At 46.4% G+C, this 27,506-nt stretch overlaps 1 protein-coding gene and 1 long non-coding RNA gene across 3 annotated transcripts; one reads left to right on the top strand and one right to left on the bottom strand.

Annotated features, from left to right (window-relative positions):
- Positions 1–2,335: 2,335 nt before the first annotated feature.
- On the bottom strand, positions 2,336–10,754 carry LOC308581364. The gene is made up of 2 exons (XR_014005011.1): positions 10,523–10,754; positions 2,336–3,259 (listed from the first exon to the last, which is right to left on the bottom strand). It is a non-coding gene; the product is annotated as an uncharacterized lncRNA (long non-coding RNA).
- Positions 9,981–27,113, top strand: NDUFAF3 (NADH:ubiquinone oxidoreductase complex assembly factor 3). 2 transcript variants are annotated; one of them, XM_081183688.1, is made up of 6 exons: positions 19,195–19,367; positions 21,235–21,427; positions 22,729–22,795; positions 24,219–24,319; positions 25,552–25,654; positions 26,925–27,113. In XM_081183688.1, exons 1-5 carry the CDS (start codon positions 19,291–19,293, stop codon positions 25,642–25,644), a joined length of 531 nt encoding a protein of 176 aa, XP_081039814.1. In that variant the 5' UTR covers positions 19,195–19,290; the 3' UTR covers positions 25,645–25,654; positions 26,925–27,113. The 2 variants fall into 2 exon arrangements, with proteins under 2 accessions (XP_081039815.1, XP_081039814.1); XM_081183689.1 differs by lacking the exon at positions 19,195–19,367 and adding an exon at positions 9,981–10,018 and having other exon boundaries at positions 25,552–27,113.
- Positions 27,114–27,506: the final 393 nt, after the last annotated feature.

Raw genomic sequence — 27,506 nt, 5'->3', positions numbered from 1 at the left:
TACACGTTAAAAACTTCCCTGAACAGGGCTGCCTTAAGATGTCTTCTGAATGTCAGGTAGTTGTTTATCGCTTTGACATCTGCTGGAAGGGCGTTCCACAGGGCGGGCGCCACTACTGAGAAGGCCCTCTGCCTGGTTCCCTGTAGCTTTGCTTCTCGCAATGAGGGAACCGCCAGAAGGCCCTCGGTGCTGGACCTCAGCGTCCGGGCAGAATGATGGGGGTGGAGATGCTCCTTCAGGTATACTGGGCCGAGGCCGTTTAGGGCTTTAAAGGTCAGCACCAACACTTTGAATTGTGCTCGGAAACGTACTGGGAGCCAATGTAGGTCTTTCAAGACCGGTGTTATATGGTCTCGGCGGCTGCCCCCAGTCACCAGTCTAGCTGCCGCATTCTGGATTAGTTGTAGCTTCCGGGTCACCTTCAAAGGTAGCCCCACGTAGAGCGCATTGCAGTAGTCCAAGCGGGAGATAACCAGAGCATGCACCACTCTGGCGAGACAGTCCGCAGGCAGATAGGGTCTCAGCCTACGTACCAGATGGAGCTGGTAAACAGCTGCCCTGGACACAGATTTGACCTGTGTCTCCATGGACAGCTGTGAGTCCAAAATGACTCCCAGGCTGCGCACCTGGTCCTTCAGGGGCACAGTTACCCCATTCAGGACCAGGGAATCCTCCACACCTGCCCGCCTCCTGTCCCCCAAAAACAGTACTTCTGTCTTGTCAGGATTCAACCTCAATCTGTTAGCCGCCATCCATCCTCTAACCGCCTCCAGACACTCACACAGGACCTTCACCGCCTTCACTGGTTCTGATTTAAAAGAGAGGTAGAGCAGCAGGCTCTCCTTATGTCCTTTATGGAAGTGTTAGAGAGAGAGAGAAGGAGTAGGCCTGCCCACTTTGGTTCCAGCCCTGTTTCGGTTTGTGACCAATGACCCCTGAGGGAATGCGGTCCTTGACAGAAGAAAGGTTGCCCACCCTTGACCAAAGGGCCTATATTCAATGGAGGCTGGTCCTTCAGAGCCAATGGGGCATTGCCTCACCAATCTCTGCCTGCCTTCAGCCAGCCCTCACCTGCCAGCCTTCTTGCCTACAGCCTGGGGGGTGCGGGTGGCAATGCATGCCAGCTTCCCCCTCCTCAGTGCCAAGGCTGCCCTTGCAGAACTCTGCTGTGTGGAGGGAGAAGACTGGGACAAAACTAGAACTGAATCGGTTGGCTCTGACTGCCATGAACTGTGGCTCCACCCATTACTGGGCTCCCACTTTACCAGTCACCACTGCCCCTACTGTGAACCACCCTCCCTGCTTCTAGATCTGCTGAACCCTGGGCCTCTCAATCCCAACTCTGCCTGTGCTGTACCCAGAACAGGAAGTTCATGCCCACATCGCGTGATTGGGCCCCTTCCTGTCCCAGATCGCAGATGGCCTTATCCACTTTGTGGCTGGAAGTGCTTGCTGACTGTAGCACATCGACAGATCCAGATCTGGCGGTTCCACCCCCTCAGGAAACAAACCACTATCTTTAGAGGACAGAGACGTGAAGAAACCCAGAGGCACACCTGACTCACACCTCCACGGTGCTGCCAAAACAGCACACCATTCCAGCAGTCCCTCCTTAAGCCTCCTGCCTTAAGGACTTCTACCTCAAACCTCTAGCCGCCTCTGGTGGTCAAAATATATCCTCTCCCATGCTGTGAGAATGCTCCATTTTTACAGGTACATACACCAGTAACTTGAAAATTGTCTTTCCATACTGGACTCCTCGAGATATTGTTGGACTTCCAATTCCCATCAGCCTCGGGCCAGTATGACCAATGGTCAGGGATGATGCGAGTTGTAGTCCAACCACATGCTTCCCCATCCCCCGAGACGCTTCCAGACCGTCGTAGTTTCCAGATGGGATTCTGCATGTGAAGCTGATTTAGTGCCCCTGCATAACAAACCCGCTTTCTCCAGAAGATAGGGGGCTTGTGAGAAGGAAAGCAACTTGAGAAATGCCGTGGAAAACGCTGGGTAACCCTTGCTTTTGTGCAATGCCATAGAACCTCCCCAACCAACAAACCAGAGTGAAGGCTCATGAAGCAGCCAGTGCTGTCTATTTCCCCCCAAAAATGATTCAGGATGAATGCTCAATGAACCGGCTGTTTGGAAAAGGCCCCTATTGGAGACACCAAGATCCAGATAGTGCAGCAACCCAAAGTGGCCTAGTTAGATGTTTTTTGGAAACCTACGTGGCAGAGTATATCCAGCCCCTCTTGTTTATTCTGGCAATTAGAGGCTTCCTACATGTGGAAGTTCTGTTCCCAGCTGTTCTAGCAAATAGCCGTTAATAGACCTATTTGCCATCCATTGGTTTAATATGTTTTTTAAAACAAAAAACCATACATAGCAGCTGTCATCACAACACCTCTTTGTCAATAATTCCATAAGCTGATTATGCAGCACATGAAGAAAGGCGCAAACAAAAACCAACACGACACTTTTTTTTAAAAGCTACTCCTCAGATTGGCACCTGGCTATTTTTCCTAAACAACCCAGGATCCCGCCCCCCCCCCCCCGCCCAGCTTGCTTTAGGTTTTTCATTTGCTACCTGGCTATTAAAGTTTCACCGTTGCCTCAACAATTAACCGGTTAAGGAACCCGCCCCCCCAGTCACAATCATTTTGCACAGCAATCGCATCTGTTGCCACCTAGGGAGTCGGCTGCGAATGGAATCTGCATCCCGTTTTCCTCTTCGGTATAGCTCAAATGAAAAGCTAGCTGAGCCAATTGACAGCGGATGACATCTGCAAGACCCTAAGGAACTTTGCTGTGATTTGGATTTCTAGCTCTCATTATGAGGGAGAGCAGAAACTTTGCTCTGCATGCAAAACCCCTTGTTCCTTTTCCTATAGCCCCACCGCCAGAAGCCGCAGCCTCTTTTCCCATGTCTCAAGTTAAGGAGGAGACCAAACCAACTCCAGAAGAGCAGAGCAGGAGAGCAGGGAACGAAATCCAAGCGCAGCTGGAATGCTAAGAGAAAAACAGCTGCTTTTGGGATTCCGTTGCCCGCTAACACGCTGTCGTCATCATCACTGAAGAAGCTGGCTGGCCGCAGAAGGAAGGCAAGGTGGTACTGAGGCCTGGGCAAAGAGGCAGGCTCCATCGCTGAAGGGAAGAAGGTCACACACTGTCAACCCCCATGAGATGAGATTTATGCAAGGAGCGCGAAGACAGTTCCAAGAGCAGCTATGGCTTCTGCGCAGAGGAGCTGCTACAGGTCCTGTAAGGAGAGAAAGCCCAGCCAGGGTCAATAAGTCCTTCGGCAGATTCCTCAGCAACACAGCACACGTTTTTCCAGAAGCCCCTCTTTAGTGCCAGTTGCTGTTGTGTCCTGACTTGGTATCAAATGCTACCTGCCTGACTGTACTTATTTACCAGACTTTATTTGCCTGACTTTACTACCTCCACTGTTGGAGGCACTGAGTGGCTGATCCAGTGCGGTTAGTCTTATGTTCTTATACTTTCTCCTGTATTTGTCTACAGAGGAAAATCATGGGCACCCTGACCTTTTTACACAGAAGCTAATTTAACTGCAAGTGGAACTTAAGCACATTCAGTCAAATAATGATGCCCTGGTTAAGAATGCTGGGCTTTGGAGACCTCGGTTCCACGTGGTTCCTGCGTGGCCTTGGACCAGTCTCCATCTCTCAGCCTAATCTACTTCGCAGGGTTGTTGTGAGGATAAACGAGAGAGGGATGCCGCCTTGAGGTTTAGGTTCATTGAAGAGACTGCTTAAGGAGATTCCGGTGGGTGGGGGTTTAACAAATTGGGCCGAACAGCTCGAAGGTTTTGCACAATGCTTGCTGTCCTTTGTGCTGTTTCTCCTGTGTCACCTGCACTGATCCTGCAATTCTGTTTGGACTAAGAATATGCAGACGGGTTAGAATTATTATTATTTTTGGATTAAGCCGTAAACAGATCTTGGTATATAAAATAAACAATATATTATTATTATTATTACTACTATTTTTACTTTTATTATTGTTATTGCTACTATTACTGCTGCTGACGCTACTACTACTACTAGATTTGCATTTATAATATAAGGAGAGCACTGCAGGATCAGATTAAAGTTCCATCTATTCTAAATCTCCCATTTCTACAGCGGTGAACCAGCTGCCTCTAGGGAGCCCGCAGCCAGTACCTGAGTGCAATAGCCCTCCGCTGCTGTTTGTCCCCGCAACACCTGGGGGCTCTATTTAGGAAACATGGCTCATGGCCATGGGTAGACCACAGATTTCTGGAAAGAAATAAAAAAATCATTTGAAAGCCCCCCATCCTATGCCAATCAGTTGCTGCCACATCTGCTCTCTGCAATTTCTTTAAAGTAATTAATGTGTTGTGTGAAGAAGCACTTCCTTTCAGGAATCAGCCTAGCCCAGGTGAGACTAGCAGGGGGGGGGGGGAGAGAGAAATGAGAACACCTGCCAGCCTACAATGCACCTTCGCTTGTGAGTGCTGCTAAGCAATGCAGGAAGGTGGAAGGGAGTCGGTTGTGAATGGACTCTGCAAGGGGAGGAAAATGCAAATCACAAACAAAACCCCAACCAATTTCAACATCACTTGTGCAAACAGCTTCGCTGGTAATTCTGCCTGGCATACATTAAATACTTTCCCTATTACCATGCCCCACCTTGGCAGGTGTCTATTCCTCCACCCACTTCCTAGTCCCTTGCTGGCACACACACTCCACAAGGAAAGGTGGTATTCCCACTCCCACCCCCACCCACCCCTTGATCTTCCTTCTGGCTGTTGTGCCACACAACTCCCCGCTGTTATTATGCCCCTGGGATGCAGCCAGGCTTAAAACTCAAACAAGAGGAGGTAGATTTGCCAGGGTCAAATTTCAAATCTTTTATTGTTATTCCACTTCCTTGTAACCCTTTCCTCTGCAGAGCAGATGCATGCATTGTGCTAAGCAGAAAATTAGAGAAGGAGGGAATCAAGGGGGTGGGGGGAGAGAGAGACTATCATAGGAAAAGGAGGGGAAGGAAAGGACCATCTTGCATTAGAGTCGGGTGGATTTTTCAACCCGCCCTGATACCCCCCCACACACACACACAAAGGGTAGAAGCAATGCATAGGAGGGGTGGGACAGACGACACCTGTTGTTCGTGCTGAAAACACGAAGGCCAACCATTAAAATAATCCGCAGAACAAACTGCCTTCTCTCCAATTTTATTTTATAACCTCCTACAGGGTGCCACACAACAAACCCAGCATCTACACTGCCCACTGGTAAGACTGGACCCAGTTAGCAGTGCAGGAGGGAGGGAGGCTGCCCCCCACCCCTTCTGGCAATTCTGTCCAGCAACTTTTCTCTCATTCTCCTCCCTGGGGCCTTTTTGCAAGTCTCATGCCCAGCTGGAGAGGAAGGAGAAGAGGTTGGTGGGTAGAAGGCCCTCCCTGCTGCTGAATGTCCCCTGCAGGTATTCCTTGCCCAACAGAAGAAGAAAACTGTTGCTTGTGAACAGCAATACAGATGCACATTTCCAATTGCCCTTTGTTGTAGCACACAGAGACCCACATCACCCACAATCCCCATCTTTTTCTAGATCTAGGCAAATAAGCCCAGATGGACCAGCGGGGAAATAGTAAATGGGCAAACCAAAGTTGGCGTTGCCAGCTAGGGCCAAAGGAACGCATTCTTCTTCCCCTGCTCTGCTCCCTCCTCTGTGCTGAATCTTAGAATGTAAGCTGCATGGGGCAGAGACCTCTCTTCTTGTTGTCCCTCTGTAAAAGCACGGTGCACATGGATGGAACTAGCTAGCTAAATAAATAGGCAGGTGGTTTAGACCACAGCGCCACGTGGAAAGTGTAGTACAACAATATCCACAGGGTCACATAGATTCCCCCATCTCTGTTCCAGCTTGCGTCTGTCAAGGGCCCTAGACTTCCCTACCCCTTAGGGCTTCTTCCCAGACCTCACTCAGGCTGTGCCACAAAGACACTCCTGTCTCTAGGTACTGGAAGAGATGTTAATCCCAGACAAAACGACAACTTTCCCATTCTGCAAACAATCCAGCATCTTTATTCTGCAAGCAAGATAATGGACTGGCAATAATACAGAAAGGGAAATGGAATCTGCCTCATCTATCTAGCTCATTATTGTCTACACTGAGGGCTTCTCCACACCTAGCTTTTGCCCCGTTCTGTCCAGGAGCTCTGGACTTTTCCCCTCGGAAACCTGTTCTTTAAAGCTGAAATGGAACCAACAGCAATTTGGGTTTTCTGCCGTTTGCTCCGATTCAACTTTAAAGAGTAAGTTTTTGCGGGGATAGCTAGCAAAAAAGGGGGGTGGCACTCAGATACATGGCTTAAAGCATGGACCATGCCTGGAAAGTGCGGACGAAAGGAAAGTATGGCTAAGCCTGACTGAGTGGCTCTCCAGGGTTTCAGGCAAGGAACCACCCCAGTCCTACCTGGAGACACCAGGGATTGAACCTGGGACCTTGTGCATGCAAGGCAGAAGCTCTGCCACTGAGCTACGACTCTTCTGTACAACTGGCTTTAGCAGATACCACAACTGGCCTTGGCAGTGGTGCCTGGTGGACATCGATGCTGATGGGGCGGCCATTGAAAATAAACACACACGTTTTTTTCTGTGTAAAGGCAGTGCAGCCCCGTGGTCTTTTAAGTCAGGGCAAATGTACCTGCACCGTTTATGCCGTTCTCATGTGACCACTGGTAAAGTACCGAGCACGCCAGCCATGCTTCTTACAGCAAATAGTTGGCGGGCTCTTCCACCACCTCAGAAAGGCAACTCTCTTCCGGCCAAAGGTCCAACTTGTGGTTCCTCAACAAAAACTGACCTGACACCTTCAGGGAAAGTTTGGCCACAGTAACTTCACAGCACCTCCTTTTCTCTCTTCCATTTTGGACTAGAGCAATAGCCATCCCTTCCTCCATAGTCCCTAGGAAGTCAGTTTGTTTTGTGCTCTACATACAGTATCTCCTGGTGGCAGTCTCTGGAGTAAGTCAACTGTCACTTTTCTACGCCAGGAGATTCTAACACCTCTGGAGCCTGTTCTGCTGATTTATATTTTTTACATTGATAAACCACCGTTTTTCCTCCAAGGATCTCTCCCTCATCGTCAAATCCCCACAACAACCCTGTGAGGTAGTTTAGGCTGAGAGGCAAGTGGTTGGTGGCCCCAAGGTTTGCCCAGTGAACTTCATGGCCAAGTGAAGGGATTTGAACCCAGGCCTCGCCCACTCACAGCAGGTCTGTACTGGTGCATGATCTGTTGCTGTGCTGGTGCTTGCATGCTTTCAGGGGATACGCTATCATTTGGGGCTGCCTCACAACCACGCCCTTCCTAATTTAAGTGCTACACCGCACATCACAAGCCTCCCTTCTGCTTCCTACTGCGCTGGAGCCGTGGTTTCCGCTGGGCGCAGAGGCAGCCTAACTCGAAGAACACAAAGGGTGCTGCAATCCTGTGCAGGGTTATTTGGGAGTGAGTCCCACAGAGCACCTCAGCCCTTTCCCCTGAAGTAAATGTGCATAGGATTAGGCTGTAAGTAGTGGATGGATCAAAGGACTGATAAGGGACAGAAAGGAACCCAGTCCTCATCTTTCCATCCATTGCTCCACCTGCAGAACCATCCACTTGCACCCAAAGCCATCACAGACAGTGCCCAAACAGCTCTTTAACTCCCCCAAGGTCAAAAGTCAATTTTGGTTGTGTGTGTGTTCCAGTGTGCACAAAAAAACCCCAAAAAACCCCAGAGAGACAAAAATACACATGTCAGCAGAACAGCAAACGCGGATTCCCCATCCCCCCATTTCCTCTTTTTTTAAATAAAAAAATAAATCCATAGCAGATCTCTAAACTGCTTTTTGAACCTGCGGAAACACAACCAATGTGTTACAGCCATTGTCCTCAAAACCCACAAGGTCACCTCATTTTGTTGTTACAGATCGAAACCGTTGGCCGCACTTCTGAAAACATAAACCACCTCGATCGGAAGTGTCTCGGTTGTGCCTCTGAATTCCGATTCAGAGAACCAAGCATGTGATCCAAATACAAGGGTCACAATGGACTTGACTGCTCTGTAGGTTTGCCGCTTTTTGCTACAGGGCTCTGGTAAGCTGAACAGCCACCAGATACTGAGGCATTGTTTAACAGGTGGAATTTCCCCTTCCTCTCTCTCTCTCTCTCTCTCTCTCTCTCACACACACACACACACACACACACTCTCTGCTGGACATGTTTCCCCTCCTAAATTCCTTTGTGTCAGCCTGCCACTGAAGACACCAGAACAGATCCAATTACAGTAAAACAGGGGGAACCCACAAATTCTCATTTGGAAAAGGAGCAGCTCACCAATATTTGAAATCCAGCCTCTCTAGCAAGGGGGTTGCTGAAAATAATTGGGGAGAGGAACCATCTCTCTGTGTGGGGGTCCCAGCTCATCCAATGGGGGCTTTCCCAGGAAGCAAAGCAGTCCAAACGACTAGGCAACAAAGGGTGGTCTTCAACTCTGAGCAGACACATTGAAATTAACAGAGCTAACTTAGTCATGCTCATTAGTTTCAGCGGGTCATGGCTGAAAAGATCTGCGCCATTAGCCACTGCATGCCCATAGTATGGTCCAAAGGTACGAAAGGCAGGTCCAAGTCTGGTCAGTGACTGAATGAGAGAGCATGTGGGAACCACATGCAATGCTGCCTTGGGTTCCACAGTGGAAGAAAGGCAGGAAGTAAGTAAATAAGCAACAACTTCAAACAGCGAAGCTATTAAAAAAAACAACAAAGAAGCAGTAACAGCTTTTCTTGGCATGGAAACTCCAGGGCGGGGGAAGTTTCACCTGTTGATTTCTGCCTGCTATGCAGGTGTTGAAAAGCTCCAGGACCTCAATGCATTAAAAAAAAAAAAAAGGACTGGAAAGTTTACCTAAATGGGGTGCAAACAGCAGCTTCGAGGGGAAGCGACTTACACCTGAAAACAGCAGAGAGGGGGATTTTTAGTGCCAGTCCAGGCGTTTTCCTTCAGCTACTGCTGTCCCACTTCTTTCTCCTCCAGAGATTCCCTATGCTCTGAAAATCCTAAAAGCAGAGCTGCATCAACATCACAGAGAAGCACCGGATTTGTTAATCCGGGAGGAGAAAGAGTGGAACCGCAATACTTGGAGGAGAAGGCCACATGGAACTAAAGGGGGAAACTAAAGGAGGCACAAGAGGTTCACAATCCACTTTAAGCCTGAGGTATGAAAGGGGGACCCTTCTTTTATTCTATGCTTCGGCGTAATTTCAAGATTCCTGTGCTGTGCAGGCAGTTGGGCTTAATCTTCTCCAGGGAGCACCCCTTCCCACCCCTAAAATTATGATCCTTATGAAAGGGCAAACCTCCCTTTCCCTACAGTCCTGGTTCAGCTCCTCACCAACCCTCAAAGAATGCCGAGAAAGAAATATAGAAAACCTGATCATTCGTCTCTCAACATATTGTTTGGCCTTCAACTCTGAAAAGTATGGAACAAAGAGGACTTTTTTGGAGGGGGGGATACCTTCAATTCTTGCAGAAACTCAGACTTGGCCCAGAATATTTCCTGTTAATTTAGATACCTTGTAACATCTTGCGCCACGGGGGAATAAAACACACCTTAGGAGTTGTAGTAACATTTCCTTCTTCCAGTCATCTTTTCCTCAAACCCACTGCCACTATTCCCCAGTTTTTACAGATGGATGTTTGGGGGGGGGGGTTGCAGAAGGTGGTGGCCTGCCTGAGACCACTCAGCAAGCTTCTGGCAAAATTGGGATCTCTCTGTTCCAAGCAGGGTTGTGGATCCCTGCTCTCCCACTCTTGGCACTAGTTTGGGTTAGGGAGGGGAGTATTTTGCGGCATTGAGAAATGCAAGGTTCTTGGGAGGAAACTGCCCCTTGCTTCCTAGCCACCACACCCAATTCCTTTTGCCAATTTGCCAATGCCACCAGTTGAGGACACCTGGCTTGATGAAACCAGAGGCAGTGACAAGGTAAAGGATCTACCTGTTGCATTTCTGCCTGTTGCATTTCTTAAAAGCACAGTATACCCAGTGCGGGGGGCGGGAATGGTGGTGGCAGCAAACTGGGTCTTTGGCTCGGATGAAGTATAGCCTAGTTTCGCCTCTGCTTCCGCTTGGATCCTGCTCTCTTCCTAGTTCTTTGGCCTCACTGTGCACACTGCTTCCTTAGCACAGGCCACACCCTGTCTGTGGGGTTCAAGGCAATTACTTTCCTCCACTCGCACCCCACCCCTGCCCCCATCAGCCACACCATCCTGTTACCTGTGTATTTCTGGCCTGACCATTAAAACGTTGTGATGAATGTGCAAGTCTTTTGAGTTCATCCGGGTAAGAATAATGTGTGGAGACACTCCAGTGGAGTTTAACCTCTCTCTCCCCCTATATATATATATACCTGTGCAGAAACAGGTGTGAGGTGCCAGCCCTCCTGATGCCCCCTCTCTCCCACCCAGGCGCGCATCACCCACCTCTCACCTGCCAGTCTGTGGAAGCGGGGCGACCAAGTGCCCTCGCTCAGCTTTGCGTGCCGCGGATCCAGACCACGGCACAAGAGCCAGGCACGTCGGAAGGGAACCTGCCTGCCCGCCCGCCTAATGGGCAAGTCGAGGCACGGCCCGGCCAGGCTGCGTGGGCACAGCTCTGAAAAGCGTGCCAGCCTGTTTGCCCCGGCCCTTTCTGCGCTGCTCCTCGCGGAGGCTACTTTATGCAGAGAGGACCAGCGAATTGCCCCCTTCCTTCCTCTCCTGGGAAGGCCGCCGCAGCCAATCAGGGCTCGGGAAAGCCTGGAATCCCCCCCCTCCCGCGCGCGCGCGCGTACACACATACAAAGACACACTCGCCTCCTCCAAACGAACTTCTCCTTTGCTCTCGCAACCGTCGAGCCACTTTCGCTTTTGGTCTTGCTCTGCTCTGGCTAAATCCCTCCCGGGCCGGGCCTGCTGCTTGCTCCGCCTCAAGTGCTACTGGTTTCTCTCACCCATTTCCAGTGCTCACCCTACTCCAGAGTAGGACAGACACTCAGACGCGCGAGCGCAAACACACTCCGTCCCCAAGACGTCTGGCACTGCCTGCATACCTACCTGTGTCAAAAGTGTCTTGTGCCCAAATTCTTCTGATGCAAACCAATCCAAGAAGCGCCGCGCCGCGCCCCGCCCCCTCCCCGAAATAATAACTGGAATCGCAAACCATTTGCTAGCTTTTCAACAGGCCCCAAACCAGCTGCTTGTGGTTGTGTGGTGGTTGTCAAGACTAGGGCCTGGGTTCAAATCCACACTCCGCCAGGAAGGTCAATGGGTGGGGCTAGGTTGGGCCCCTTTCTCAGCCTAACCTACCACACAGGGTTGTTGTGAATATAAAATAGAGCGGGAGAATAATGAAAGGCACCGTATAAATTGTAATAAGAATTGAAAATAGTAATCGTAAGGCCTGTCGTGCTTTGGTGCAAACCCCAGACAGTTGGTGCCAGAGGATTATGCCTCAGTCTGTCAGGTTGCAATGTTATTTCCCCCTGGATGGGAGTAAGCCCTATTGAACTCAGCAGGACTCGCTTCTCTGGAGGCATACGCAGTGTTAGTCACTTTGCCATGCAGTGGGAGTAAGCTGGAGCCAGAGAAAATGGTAATAAATGTACAGTGGTACCTCGGGTTAAGAACTTAATTCGTTCCAGAGGTCCGTTCTTAACCTGAAACTGTTCTTAACCTGAAGCACCACTTTAGCTAATGGGGCCTCCCGCTGCTGCCGCCACCGCACGATTTCTGTTCTCATCCCGAAGCAAAGTTCTTAACCCGAGGTACTATTTCTGGGTTAGCGGAGTCTGTAACCTGAAGCGTCTGTAACACGAGGTACCACTGTATTTAAAAGCCGTATTTAAGACACAGTCCTATCCACACCCCAGGAAGTACATCCCACTGAGCAGTGTCTGTTCCTGGGAATGGTAGTTCACTCCTTACAGAGCTATGGTTCCCAGCACCCTTAACAAACTACATTTCCCAGGGTTCTTTGCGGAAAGCCATGTGCTTTAAATGCATGGCGGCCTGTGACTGATTACTCAGTGTGTAAAGTCAAATGGCAAATTCAAGTTCAAGGGCTGGTCTGGCCTGGATATCAGGCTCGGCTGCTTTCTTCAAGATGGTGTTAGCTTATTGGGCTGTGGTTGCCTCAGTTTGTGACCAAGCTCCTAGTGGTGTGTCGTCCCCCCCTCCCACTGCCGCCCAGTTATTATCCCGTTGCTGTTTGGGTTGCCATAGGATCCTGATTCCACACAACGGTTTCCTTATTCCACATCCCTGGGTTTCAGACATCACAGCTGCAGGGAATCAGAGCAGGCACAACAAAACAGAGCTCACCGCTCTCACAAACACACCTCCATCCTGAATACAATACAGCAGACCCCAAATAAATTAGCGGAGGGGTGGGGTGGGAGCTCTGCTTAATTGCAGCTCCTGGTTGTAGGTGGGGCGGTTCAGCAACAAAGCCTGTATGTGGGGGGGGGGGGAGAAGAGGCGGAGACGAGAGGCGCCAAAGTGACTTCAGCGTCCAGATGAGCCCAGATGGCTTCAAACGATGCCAAGTGGGGAACAGAAGGCCTGCGCGTCCTTCCCACCCTATTAATGTAGAGAAGGAGGGAACCCAAGACCCTCTCCAAGCAGCTTATTGGGATTGGGTTTCACCTGTGGCTCTGACTCAACATGCAGGTGTGCAGGCTGCCTCCCCACCCGGTCAGAGATTTGTTGTTGGGTTTTTTTTTAAAGCCTGCAAGAGGGATTAAACAGCAAACCTGGGAGATGTGTGTCCTCATCATCAACATCAAGTGATACCATGTTATCACTTGAGCTGTTCTCCCTGTGCAAAAAATCCCACTGGGAAAGATTATTCTTGCTTGTGTTCTTCCCAGCTGATTGCCTTTCAGGTCTTGATGCCTGAACACCTTGAATGCCCACTTTTATGTACACCACTTAGAGAGGCAAATTATTAAGTGTCATTTAGTCGTGTCCGACTCTTTGTGACTCCATGGACCAGAGCCCGCCAGGCACTCCTGTCTTCCACTGGTCAAACTCAGGCTGGTAGCTTCGAGAGCACTGTCCAACCATCTTGTCCGCTGCCGTCCCCTTCTCCTTGTGCCCTCAATCTTTCCCAACATCAGGGTCTTTTCCAGGGAGTCTTCTCTTCTCATGAGGCATATAGATGTCTTAAAACAAAACAAAACAAACAACAACATAATAATGATAGGGTTTGAGGGCAGTTCACAAAGTTGCTTCAGCTGATACTACAATTGCGACTGTGTGGGGGTACTAAAACTGTATGTTGCCAAATTAGTGTTTCATGTTGTGCCTTCCTTTTTTTTAACTGGGCTCCTCCCTTTTGAGGCCCTTATTTCATTATTTATTTCTAAGTACAGTGGTACCTCGGGTTAAGTACTTAATTCGTTCCGGAGGTCCGTACTTAACCTGAAACTGTTCTTAACCTGAAGCACCACTTTAGCTAATGGGGCCTCCCGCTGCTGCCGCGCTGCCGCAGCACAATTTCTGTTCTCATCCTGAGGTAAAGTTCTTAACCCGAGGTACTACTTCTTAAGCCGAGGTACTATTTCTGGGTTAGCGAAGTCTGTAACCTGAAGCGTATGTAACCTGAAGTGTATGTAACCCGAGGTACCACTGTATCCTAATAACCATGCCCTTCAGTTTAAAGCAAAACTTCTAGCCGACAGGGTGGCTTCTTTCTGATGCGGTTAGACTACAACTCCCATGATTTTAGACCATGGATCATGCTGGGACTGATGGGAACTGGAGTCCAGCAGCACCTGGAGGGGACCACGTTGGATATATCTGTTCTAGCGGGTCTAACAGCACAGAAAACAATTTCAAAACAGCAACACAAAAATTACAAAAACAATGACTACAAACCAACTGTGCAGGGTATAAAGATAGCAGGAGCCATGTTCAAATCTGAAACAGATGAAAGGTTTTTTCTACGTTAGGCATTCAGTGTGGAACCTGCTATGCTTTCATTTACTCATTTTTTTTTACAGGACATCCGCACATCAACAACTTCAGGTCATCCTGTAACTCTCCTGTGATTCTTCTGTCTTTTCTTGGACTGTCGTTTTTTTAAAAGCACAGAAAAGTAGAGTGATCTCCATAGGTGTAGGTGCCTTTACCATTACTCTCCTGTCTCAGACTGCATAGGGCAGCAACTGGTGGGTAGAAGGAATGACCTGTGGCCCTCCAGATGTTTTGGGACTACAACTCCCATGATCCCTAGCTAACAGAATCAGTAGTCAGGGAGGATGGGAACTGTAGTCCCAAAACATCTGGAGGGCCGAGTTTGCCTATGCCTGCTCTAGATAGTGTTGGACTCCAACTCCCATCAGCACCAGTCAGCATGACCCCGGGTCAGGGATGATGGGAGTTGATAGTCCGGCAACTTCTGGAGAGCTACAGGTTTCCTACTGCATACGGCTTTAACCAGAACTTCAAATTGTACTTGGATCTTACAGCTGTTTGTGTTTTAGTATTACCTAATAATAATAATAATAATAATAATAATAATAATATCCAGCATTTCTGACAAATCATTGTGGCTGCTGCCTGGGTGGGTGTGTGCACGCAAAGGGCAAACAGGAAGCATCCCTGGGGTCAAGGAGAGATTGCAGTTGGCCCTCAAACCTTCAGTTGTTTATCCCTGTTTTGATCTTCTGATGCTAGGAACTTCCCCACAAACAAGAGATCACACAGAGGTGGATTTCAGAGTCAGAACGGACCTAGATTCAGGTGGGAGGAGGAAGGCTTTAGGAGGAATTGGCTCTGGTGAGAGGCTCTGTTCTTGTCTCCAGGACACATACAAGTTCACGGGTTTGAATTTCTCGCCCACCCCTCCCTTTGCTGACACCTGGCACTTCCCCTGCCCCTCAAAACATACCCTCTGGCACCTGTTTTCCCTCCCCTCCTTCAAAATTGAGCCAGAATGGCTGGAAAACACCGGTCTTTGGGGACATTGGGGTATTTCCACAAGCACCTGTATGTTAATTGGAGACAAGGTGAGATACTGGCAGATTTCCCCATCCTGCCCAGTGGCAGATGGGCAGGATCATATTTGCCAAACCATAAGCGAATGGCATCCTTTTGCCACCCTAGGGCTAAGAACAGACTCTGTGTGAGTGTGTGGCTACGTGCGTCTTGCCATTAGTCAAAGGCACCCCGCCAAATATAACCCAAAAGCTGTCAAATTAATAACCAGAGTTTTGTTTGCTTGTGTGGCAGGTGATTCTATGAAAACATCAAACCTAGAGAGCCATTTTTCATCTTCACATATAGTTAACAGGTTATATATGGAATCATAGAATTGTAGCGTTGGGAGGGATCCCAAAAATCACAGCCAAATGATCTCTAGCAGAATGGCCATCCAACCTTTGTTTAAAGACCTTCTGTGAAAGAGAGTCCACCACCTTTGGAGGTAGATGGTTCCAATGTTGAATAGCTCGTTAAATTTAATATGATTTTAAAGATAATTTCCCAAAGTTTCGTGATCTGTTATTCAAAATGGCATTTTAGATGTGAGTAAAACAACCAGAAGCATCACATGCAGGATAACTCAGAACATCTCTATCCCACCTCCCTAAAATTCAGATAAAGACCTCTCCAAGAAAACAGACAAAAGGTTAATGACCCTTTATTGTAGTGATAGTTCTGCTTTCTCATTTGCTGAACTGGCAATTTTATGCTAGGAGCAAGATCGGTTGTGCGTGTTACATTGGTCACAAAACACATACTCCACCCAAATAAATGATAAGAAAAATCTACGTAGTTTAACTTTATTCTCTTCTTTGAGTTTCTTAGCATTAAGAAAATGTGGTTGGACACTACCCAAAATGTGTTTAACACGCAACATTTCTTGTGACCAACGTAACTCCATAATGTGCAACTGAGATAGCACAAATGTGTTGTCATGTACATCACTTGAACCTCTTTTTAGGATTGTAATTATTATTATTATTATTATTATTATTATTATTATTATTAATAATAATAATAATAATAATAATAATACCTCGTCCTTCCCGGTTCAAAAACTGGGCTCAGGGCGGCTAACAACAAATTTAAAACACTTAATTGCAAAAGCAATATAAAATACAGTATAAAAACATGAATAATAAGCAGAGGATGGGTGGCCATGTGTCATGGATGCTTTAACTGAGATGCCTATGTTGGACTAGATGACCCTCGGGGTCCCTTCCAACTCTACGATTCTGATTCTTCCTGAGAGTTTCATAATTATTACGCCTATTATCATCAGTGTAGGGGATATTAGAAAGTTTCACAAAAAGAGACGGGTCCCTGCTCCCCAGAAGTTCACAATCTGAAAGGCAAGTCAGACTAAGCTATTTGCTATCGCTTTTAACAGAAACATAATATAATATATTAATATATTTGGCAGGTACCTTCCTTCGGCTAATTATCAGTAGACTTCTACATTGGTATCCTTTAGAAAAGTGTAGAATTTGTATTTCTCCACTAGGCCCAGAGCCGGATTTAGGTTTGATGAGGCCCTAAGCTACTGAAGGTAATGGGGCCCTTTGTATGTCCCAACAAATTGTCACCTTTTTTGTGTTGAAAATAAGCTATATGGTAATTTATGGACCTAATAGGTATCTAAAGCCATTTGCACATGCAGAATGTAGGCACCCTATATCTTGAAATGAGCAAACCAGTGATATTTTAGGGATCAGGCTAGCAAGTGGGACCCATTTCTTACATCATAGGAACCTACACAACACAAAACACTGTTGCTGTGTGTAGGTTTTATTTTATTTGTTTTTTATATTATATTTTGGAAATGTACATCCAGTGTTTTTCCCCCCTTTAAATTTGTTGGGGCCCCCCAAGAGAGTGGGGCCCTAAGCTACAGTTTATACGTAAATCTGGCACTGACTAGGCCCCACTTTTTCTTGAAGCATGAGCAGTAGGAACTCCTTCCAGCGTCCTCTCAGATGCATAAGAAACATGCCCATCCAGACTGCCTCTCCTTCGCTAGGCTGACTAGGTGGGTTTACATAGAACAGGCAAGAGGAAGCTTTCTGACTCTTAAGGACCACTTCCTGATCAGGATCTCCATCACAGACCAAATGTGACAGGTGGCCAACATCCCTTTTGCTCTCATCGGAGGGAAATCAGGCTTATAAGGGAAGAGGGGGAGAAGGCTCCCTGTCCCTTTTTAAGCTAGTCCCGCTTTGATTCTAAAGTGGAGGTGGGGAAAGACTCCCAAAGACTTTTTTGAGTATTTGGAAGTCTTTTTTTAAATGTGATATATCTTTATTGTTTTAAAATAGATACATTTATGCCAGGAAAGCAAACAAACAGACCAACAGACATACAAACAAATAAACTATAAATTGACAAACAGACAATAGCAATATATGAAACAGCACAATTCTTATAACTAACGTCATTTGTACTCCCAATGATGTGAACGATTATAAAACAAGAAATTAAAAATGACTTCCAATTAGTCTCGCTGTACTTTATCTGTTGATTATCTTATACCGCACAGTTACATATTTCTTATATAGTTTCTGTTAACTTCCCTACAAACTTATATTTATACAATGCAAGGTTCAGTCTAATTCTGCCAAGAAGTTTCCTTTTATATCGTATTTTTTTAAAGTATTCTTTAAAAATTATCCAATCCTTATAGACTATTTATTTTGTTTGGCCTCTTATCCTTCCTGTCGTCTTTGCTGGCTGCAGGTATTCTACCATTAGGATTTGCCAATCCGCCGTGTTAGGTATTGCTGTATTTTTCCCATTTCTTGCTACTAAGATTCTGGCCGCTGTTATCCCATACGTGAACAATGTTCTTTTCGATTTCCCTATTTCTTTTGGCAATATACTTAATAGAAATATTTCTATTTATTTACATTTTTTAAATGTAAATTTGAATAATTTTTTTAAGTTCTTCATATATATTATTCCAAAATACGCATTTGGAAGTCTTTAAAGACCACAGCAAGACTGGGTTTAAAATCCCCACCTCCCTCGTTATGCTGTATCTTGCTGCAATCTTAAAGCGGGGAAACTCACCCAAGCCTTGGGAAAGTCTCCATCTCTTAAGATCGCAGCAAAATGGGGCTTAAAAGGAAAGGAGAGAGACTTCTCCACTTCCTTTTTAGTGCTGAGTTTAGATGCACCCCCAGAGCTCCCGAAAGTGTTTCCTCTCCCTTCATATGTGAAGGGGGAATGATTCTGCTTAGCGCCCGTTCCTGCAGTTGATTTGAAGGTTCCTGGCAAACCAGCTGTTTGTCGGGGGGGGGGGGGTTGCTTCATTGATTTGTGAAGCGCCTCGGGCGTTACTTGGAACGGAAGGCGGCATACAATTGGTTTTAAATAGTGCAAAATAAAACCAGCCGCCTGTCAGCATGGTCATGAGTGACAGGAGTTGGAGCCCAGCAATAGAAGGTCCCTGGGTCTTCTCTATTTTATAGGGAGGAAACAGAAAGCTGGTTTTTCTTAGAAGTGTCATGCTTTGGCTTGTAATGCAGACTTGAATCCTCAAAGACTAAATAACAGAATCACGGAGATGGAAGGAACTGCAAGGCATAGCTGTCAACTTTTCCTTTTTTAAAGGAAATTCCCTTATTCCGAATAGGATTCCTCGCAAGAAAAGGGAAAAGTTGACAGCCATGCCACAAGGGCCATCCAGCCCAACCCTCTACAGTGCAGGAATCTCAACTAAAGCATCACAACTAAAATAAAATAAAAAACGAAGACAAATTTTATGTATGGTAAAGCCGAAACCCCTTACTCAGAGTAAACCCCATGGGCCTTACATCGGCATAGGAGTGTGCTTTCCGTCTAATAAAGTGACTATCAACTCGCTCGCAAAGACTGCGGCATCATAGAATCGTAGAGTCGGAAGGGGTACCGCGGGTCATCTAGTCCAACCCGCTGCAATCCCGGAATCTTTTGCCCAACAGAGGTTGCAGGATGCCTCCTGTTCATTGAGCCTCCCATGTGGAAAGGAAAAAAAATGTGAGCCTGTCATGCACTTGTCACCATCTAGTGGTGATTTTTCTCGGTGCAGTTTTATATCACCGGCTGCGCGCGCTCTCTTTCTCCCCCCACCAGGCAACCTCCGGCTCCTCCTCTTCTGGCTCCGCCTGCAAGTTCCGCTGGCGCCGCTCCGGGTCAGGCGCGCGATTTCTTGCTTTGCAAAGGGCGCCGCGTTTTGCGCCGCTTCCTCCTCCACGAATGGCTCCGCTCAGGCTGCTCGGGCCAGCCCTGGGCTGGAGGCTCGCTGCTGCGGCAAGGCCCATTTATCTCAGCAGGTAAGCGGGATCTACACCCCGCGGAGGAAACTGACAGTGCCCTATGGCTCGGGGCCGCCCGCCTCCTTCGCCGTCAAGGATTCCCATGACTTGGGTTTCGTGCCAGGCAGAAACCCAACTGGTCAAGCCTACCCCTTCACAGCATCTCCGGGCGGGGGGCGGGGAGGAACTAACGCTGCTGAATTTCCGCCTGGCGTGAAGCTTTTCTGCCAGTAAGAAAAAACCGAGCAAGGAAGCAAGCCCTGCTTCTTAATGTTTTATGTTAGTGACTGAGCCTTGAAGCGGGGTGCCTAACTTTTTTTGCCCTCCAGGTGCCATAGGGACGTAGCCCTCGCCATCTCTGACCATTGGCAGTGCAGGTCGGGGCTGATGGGACTTGGAGTCGCCACTTGCCCGTCCTGCACGATGTCAGCTTACAACACCCTGGTGCCTTCCATATATTTTATTTTTTTAAAATATATTTTAAACTAATTATAATATATAAAAGTGTGCACCCCACACCACTCCATCCAACCTCCCAAAATTTCAACACCTCCTGTGATGGTTTGACCCCTTTCCTTTTTAACAGTACAAATACTATAAATACATTCCATATCTCAAAATAATTTCTCCTCTCTATTCCCCATCTTACCTTGATAGCACACATTGATTTATCATTAATAGCTATATCCCACACCTCTTCGAACCATTCTTCCATTTTATATTCATCCTACCTCTTCCAGATGTTTTGGACTACAACTCCCATCAGCCCCTGCGAGCACAGCAGATGGGCAGTGCTGTAGGGTGCTGGACATTTGGAAGGCACTAGGTTGCCTGAGCTTGCTTTAGCTTATGTTTAACAACAACAACAACAACAATAAAGAAGTACTCTTAAGTACACGTAGAGTATATTTTTATTCTGCACAATTAATTTCTGAAACCACTGAGTTGCTGCGGCCAGCTCAAGCATACTGATATCCTGAGTGCTATGCTTGGAAGCCAAGAGCAAGAATAGGAATATTTCTGCAAAGCAGCTGCTTTTAACCAAGCTTTTGAAATGGGATGACTTCTGTATTGTTATGATCTTGTATTTTGTAAGCCTTCTTGAGTTCCTTTGGTGAAGAAAGGTGGGGTATATGCTTTTCAAGTAAATAAAAAAGCGGAGAGGGACCCAGAACATTTATTATTATTATTATTATTATTATTATTATTATTATTATTATTATTATTATTATTAATTTATTTGTACCCCACCCATCTGACTGGTTAGCCCCAGCCACTCTGGGTGGCTTCCAATGTATATAAAAACATAATAAAACGTCAAACATTTAAATCTTCCCGATACAGGGCTGCCTTCAAGTGTCTTCTAAAAGTTGTGTTGTTCTTTATCTCCTTGACATCTGACGGGAGGGCGTTCCACATTGAAGGCGCCATTGTCAAGAAGGCCCTCTGTCTGGTTCCCTGTAACCTCACTTCTCGCAGTGAGGGAACTGTCAGAAGACCCTCGGAGCTGGACCTCAGTGTCCAGGTTGAGCAATGGGGGTGGAGATGCACTTACAACAGGGCTGAGGCCTTTTAAGGCTTTAAAAGTCAATGCCAACACTTTGAATTGTGCTCAGAAACATATAATTTTATTGAAACTTTCCAGCACGTTATGAAAACGAAACTAATCTAAATAAAAATAAAGAGGAAAACCGGAAACAAAAAAGAAAGAAAATGAGAAAGTGAGATATGAGAGAGAGAGCGCTCTATCAGGGGTAGACTTTAACCCTTATATCACACAGAAGGAGGTGGACCCTCTGAGCTCTCGCCTCCCAGCAGTGATCCTGAGCACACTGTGATTTAGATACAGTCTCAAGTGTCTTCTTCTCCCTACCTCCACCGCCAGGCCACCCCAGCGAGGCCACCGCCTGACACCTTCAGATGATGAGCTCTACCAGAAGACCACGATCCAGCACCTGGAGAAGGAATCCCAAGACATCATGTACATAGAAGGCTACAGTGAACGAGGCTTCAGCATCAGCGGGAACAAGGTGGTGGGGCCTTGCGCAGTCTTGCCACGAGCCATCCTGCAGTGGAACGTGAGTTTGGGGCAGGGCCTTTCGACTCCTCAACATCCACCCCGATGCTTGGAAATGCGGACCGTGGTGCTAGGAAGGAGATTCCCTTATCTGCAGACAGGACTGTCAACCCTGGAAGACATCTTTCCAAGTCCTGAGATCCTTTGTTAGATCATTGATCTCTTTTTTTTTTTTTTTTATAAAATTTTTATTGGTTTTACAACATTTTTGAGAAAAACAGACAAACATTAAAAATGACAAACATACACGTATAGTTTCAAACATATTTTCATAAACCTCCTTTCTAGGACTTCCCCATACCCCCCCTCTCTGCATCCCAATGTCCATAATTCAACTAGCAACTCCCAGTTATTACTTTCCAATCTCTATCATCTTAGTCCTCTCTTACACTCTGACCTTATGTCCCTGTACCCCTTTGTTTCTGGAAACTACGACATTTTAACATTCATTAAGTTTATAGTAGTCCTTAAGATAGCTTTTAAATTTTCTCCATTCTTCTTCTACCGTCTCTTTTCGTTGGTCACGGATTCTGCCTGTCATCTCGGCCAATGTCATGTAGTCCATCACTTTCATCTGCCATTCTTCCAAAGTGGGTAGGTCCTGTGTCTTCCAATACTTTGCAATGAGTATTCTTGCTGCTGTTGTGGCATACATGAAAAAAGCTCTATCTTTCTTTGTCACCAATTGGCCGACAATGCCCAAGAGGAAGGCCTCTGGCTTTTTAGAAAAGGTACATTTAAGCACCTTTTTCATTTCATTATAGATCATTTCCCAGAAGGCCTTAATCTTCGGGCATGTCCACCAAAGGTGATAAAAAGTACCTTCAGTCTCTTTACACTTCCAACATTTGTTATCGGGCAAATGATAGATTTTTGCCAGCTTGACTGGGGTCATGTACCACCTGTATACCATTTTCATAATGTTTTCCTTTAAGGCATTACATGCCGTAAATTTTATACCGGTGTTCCATAACCATTCCCAGTCAGCTGACATAATGTTATGTCCAACATCCTGAGCCCACTTAATCATAGCCGATTTAACTGTTTCATCCTGTGTGTTCCATTTCAACAACAAGTTGTACATTCTGGATAAATTCTTAGTATTGGGTTCTAACAATTCGGTTTCTAATTTTGATTTTTCCACCTGGAAGCCGACTTTCCTGTCCTGTTTAAAAAATTCCATTATTTGACGATATTGGAACCATAGATCATTGATCTCACAACCATATTCTGAGCTGTGTAGCGTATTTTTTCTCTTATAAAGTAATTACAGGACTTCCTTTTTCCACCTGTCCTTTCCAGGTTGGTACACATAAGGACATCACAGCTGAGAGCCTCGTCCTGTTCCGCCTGCTGGAGCCTCGAATAGGTACAAGTGCTCTAATTTCCCTTACATGGGGAACCTCTGGCCTGCCAATTGTTGGATTTTATATCTGATCATCCCCGACTTTTAGCTATGCTGGCTGGAGCTGGTGGCGAGTTCTTCTGGTCCAGCAATATCTAGACGGCCATAGGTCAGCCAACCCACACTTACTGTGCTCTTGTAGGGACGGGAAGGAAGCAAAAAGCAGGGAAGACGGTTTGTGAGCAACCTGGTTGTAACCATCCAGTTTTACAGCTGGATATTGCCCCAAAACGTGCTTCAAGCTTGCCACCTGCTCTTCCTCTGAAGAGCAGCTTGCCTTGGGTTCCCAGGTGATGTACACAATCCGCCTGACTTGCCTTGAGCAGTAGACCCCTGGGAAGCCCCAGGGGAGATGGTGGGACTCCTGCAGGGAGAGGAAGTTCAGTTGTGCAAGAAAATGAAGTTTCATTGCACAGATGGAAGTCCTTGCACTAATGGGACTTCTTTTTTAAATTTCATTTATACTTTTCAGAGATATACATTTCACTGATTTTACATTCATTTTGACATTTTAAAACTTGACTTCCTTTCACCTCTTTCTGCGGTTCCTTAAATTTATTTTTATTACCTTCTACATATCCAAATTAACTTAACTTGCTCATTTATTTATCATATATATTACACACACACACACACACACATATACGTTTTTGTGCGCTGCTCTGGTTCGCCAGAAGCGGTTTAGTCATGCTGACCACATGACCCGAAAGCTGTACGCCGGCTCCCTTGGTCAATAAAGCAAGATGAACCCCAGAGTTGTTCGTGACTGGACCTAATGGTCAGGGGTCCCTTTACCTTTATATAACAATAATCCTGCTAGTGTTTTTATCTGTATACAGTTTATCTGTAAATATTCAACAAACCATTTCCATTCTTTTATAAAAAGAAGTTTGTTATCTTGATTTCTTATTCTTCCAGTAAGTTTCCCCATTTCTGCATATTTCGTAAGTTTTTGTATCCATTCTTCCTTTGCTGTGATAATGGGACAACTTCACTGGGGGGGAAAACCCCATTGTGTTTTTATTAAATGATGAAATTAAACAAGAGTGGCAAACGGAATTTCCCACCCCTCTCTAAGAAACTGAGAGCATCTTGCTACTTTGACTTGTTATTTTTTAAAGTGTTTGGAGTTGGCTTTTATTACTAGGGGGGAAAACACTGCATTAAATTATTTCAGGGAAATGGTTTTTTAAAAAAGGGGAAATGGAATTGAGGCTGCAAATAGGATTCCTAGCAGCTGACCAGAGCCAAATGAAGCGGCTGGCATGCCAGTCACAAACTGATCATCCTTGCCTCTCGCACCCCATACCATTGAATGCTCAGGAGGAAGGTTGAACTGGTGTCCATTCTAATCGCTTTCTGTGGTTTCATCTGTTGGCTGTCTTAGAAATCCTGGTCCTGGGGACGGGAAGCAAGGTGGAGCGGCTGGATCCCACTGTCCTGAAGTTAATGCGTCAGTGTGGGATTGCTGTGGAGGTACAAGATACGGTAAGAGGCCCAAAATGGGGACGAGAAGCAAAGGAGACAATCTTCTCCCTCAGTTCTAGTGCTTGCTTCCTTTGGATCTCTCACCTCTGTATTTGAAGCCTCAGCATTTAGAATCTGGAGCTGGACGGGACATGCTAGCAGCATGGTGTCATAGGCTTAGGAATCAGATTTGGGCCTAATGCTCCCATTCCTGCTGGCAAAGAAATGTTGGCAATATCTGCCAACAACTTAAAGAAGAAGAAGAGGAGGAGTTTGGATTCGATATCCCGCTTTATCACTACCCTAAGGGGTCTCAAAGCGGCTAACATTCTCCTTTCCCTTCCTCCCCCACAACAAACACTCTGAGAGGCTGAGAGACTTCAGAGAAGTGTGACTGGCCCAAGGTCACCCAGCAGCTGCATGTGGAGGAGCGGGGAAGCGAACCCGGTTCACCAGATTACGAGTCCACTGCTCTTAACCACTACGCCACACTGAAATTGTATGGAGATGTACTTTATTTGGGGCAAATCTTAGCTCCAGAGCTCCTTGGCTATTCTTTCCAACACCAGGTTTCTGGCTGCGAGGCCTCTGGTATATTGGTGTGGGTATTTTTCATCCCTTAAAGAGTAGGAACTTCTAGGTATTGATCACTACACTGGTAACATGAGCCGTTTGCTGCAGTGAGATACACTCTGTTCATTGTTGTTGTTTAGTCGTTTAGTCGTGTCCGACTCTTCGTGACCCCATGGACCAGAGCACGCCAGGCACTCCTGTCTTCCACTGCCTCCTGCAGTTTGGTCAAACTCATGTTGGTAGCTTCGAGAACACTGTCCAACCATCTCGTCCTCTGTCGTCCCCTTCTCCTTGTGCCCTCCATCTTTCCCAACATCAGGGTCTTTTCCAGGGAGTCTTCTCTTCTCATGAGGTGGCCAAAGTATTGGAGCCTCAGCTTCACGATCTGTCCTTCCAGTGAGAACTCAGGGCTGATTTCCCTAAGATTTCCCTCTGTTCATACTGGCTGTTTTTGCTGAGATGCACTCTTATCGTTAGATTTGCACTCTGCCTTGATCCATGCCTTCCCCAACCCAAACTTCTTCTAGCTCAGTCAGTAGAGCATGAGACTAATTGCAGGGTCGTGGGTCTGAGCCCCACACTGGACAGAAGATTCCTGCATTGCAGCAGATTGGATGACCCTCACGGTCCCTTCCCAGGTCTACAATTCTGATTCTTTTTTCGTCTCATTGCTTTCGCAGCCCAATGCCTGTGCAACGTTCAACTTCTTGACAAGTGAGCGGCGTATGACTGCTGCCGGCCTTATCCCACCTCCCGGTGTAACATGGGGCTGAATCTCTGAGGGTAAGACCCAGGGGAAGGAAGAGTCTTTGGCAGGGCGAAGAAAGAGATGCTGCTGTCACGCCTGCCATGTTCTTCGTTGCTGCGTTTGAGGGACGCTCCTGTTTGAAAGCAACATAAGCCTTTGTGCCGCAAGGCGTATCTGTCAACCTGTATGAATGAGTGACAAGCCTTTTTTTTAAATACAAGAACCCCAGCATGGCTAATTCTAGAGACAACTTACTTAACACCCACTTTTGGGGTGAGGCCCTGGGGTCTAGAAATGTAAAAAAGAAAGAACCGCCTTCAGTTTGATCCACGTGCTAAATTAATTAACTTCATGCGGCAACCTGGATTTGAGGATGGAGAGGCAGTCTTTCTTGTGGAAAAAAATCTAGAACTGTGGAGTTTGCACATTAGATCAGCTGATAGATGGAGATTGTTAGTTTCCTGTGTTGTGGTCTAGATACTATACTACCAATGAGTGCTGGATATAGCAATATTTTCAGTTATTGCACTCCTCGATGTCTGTTTATGGTCTGCCTGCTTTGAGGGCTGCAGACCACCCCCAAATAGTTGGAAGGAATAATTGGATATTCACAAAAAAACAAAAACCTGTAATTATTGAAAAGTAGAAGTTCAGGAACTTAGGAAATAATGGAAACAGGGAGTTAGAATGTATTGTATAACCTGAGCAACAGAAAATATATTGGAATATAAACAGAATACTTAGATTTGAGATTGATTCAGCAAAAATTAGCGTTTTGGATGTGCTGGCCTCCACAACTACTCTACAAGAAGGTGCTGTCAAACTCGGATGGACATTTGAAGTGTAATGCTGGAAATATCTGCTTAAGGCATGTGATGTGGGATTGTCCAATGCAACTGGACTTTCTGAAGTTGTTGTATGTAACAACTTTGCATGAGCAAAATCCTTGATATTCATGGATGTTCGTGTGCTTTTAAATTATGTTCCAGTTGTATGGGATTGATGGCAGGACAACAAAAATTGATTTTGCAAGCCTTTAGAGAGTCACCGAGTGATTTATACTTCAAGCCTGGAAGGGTAAATATTCACCACCTATTACAAAGTTGTCTAAAGACCTTAAATCCCTTGCTGCATCTGAACGTACTTTCTAGAAACATCAATTTCATTTGATATATTCTACCCAGCCGCCCAAGTGGATATCCAATCTCTCTATATAAATCACAGATGTAATTGATGTAAGCTGACAGGTGTTCCCTCTCCTTTTTGTCTCCCCCCTTAATAATCTTGCAATAAAAATCAATTAAGAATGAAGACAGGACAAGCCAATGACCGACCTTTGGCAAGATGGATGGCATCCTTGAGCGAAGTGTGTAATCTTAGCATTTGAGCGTGGACTAGCCCAGAGTGGCGAAGATCCAGAATATACTTGAAACAGAATAACGTGGAACTATATGTGTGTGTTTTCCCAGTCTGTATAAAAGGGTTAAGGACCCAGCTGTTACGTGGCTCTTTTAAGAAGCTGCTTCTACTGTCTTTTATGGGTTGGAAATTTCTGCGCAAAGGGAAGAAGTAGTGGGGACCTTCAAGCCCTGTTGCGTAGGCTTTGAGCCAGCCATCCAGCCTCTCCTCACATTGTATGCTTTAAGAAGCATTTTGTGCGGAACCTGCAGCGAATTGCATTTCTGTAGCCCACCTTCCAAGATGCTACAGAACTGGCAGGCGTGCTTTTAAAAAACTATTCTCACAACAACCTTATGAGGTGGGGCAGATAGATTATTTGAACCTGGGTTTTCTCCAATAACACCCCCCCCCGCCCCATTTCTGAACCACCCAAATTTTATGAAGGAAACTGAAAAAGTGTAAGCCCAACAACCTTGTGTGTGTGTG

This window comes from Podarcis bocagei, assembly GCF_964188305.1.
Source record: "Podarcis bocagei genome assembly, chromosome: 2".
Classification (NCBI taxonomy): Eukaryota; Metazoa; Chordata; class Lepidosauria; order Squamata; family Lacertidae; genus Podarcis; species Podarcis bocagei.
This window is presented reverse-complemented; position numbering and strand designations above follow the sequence as displayed.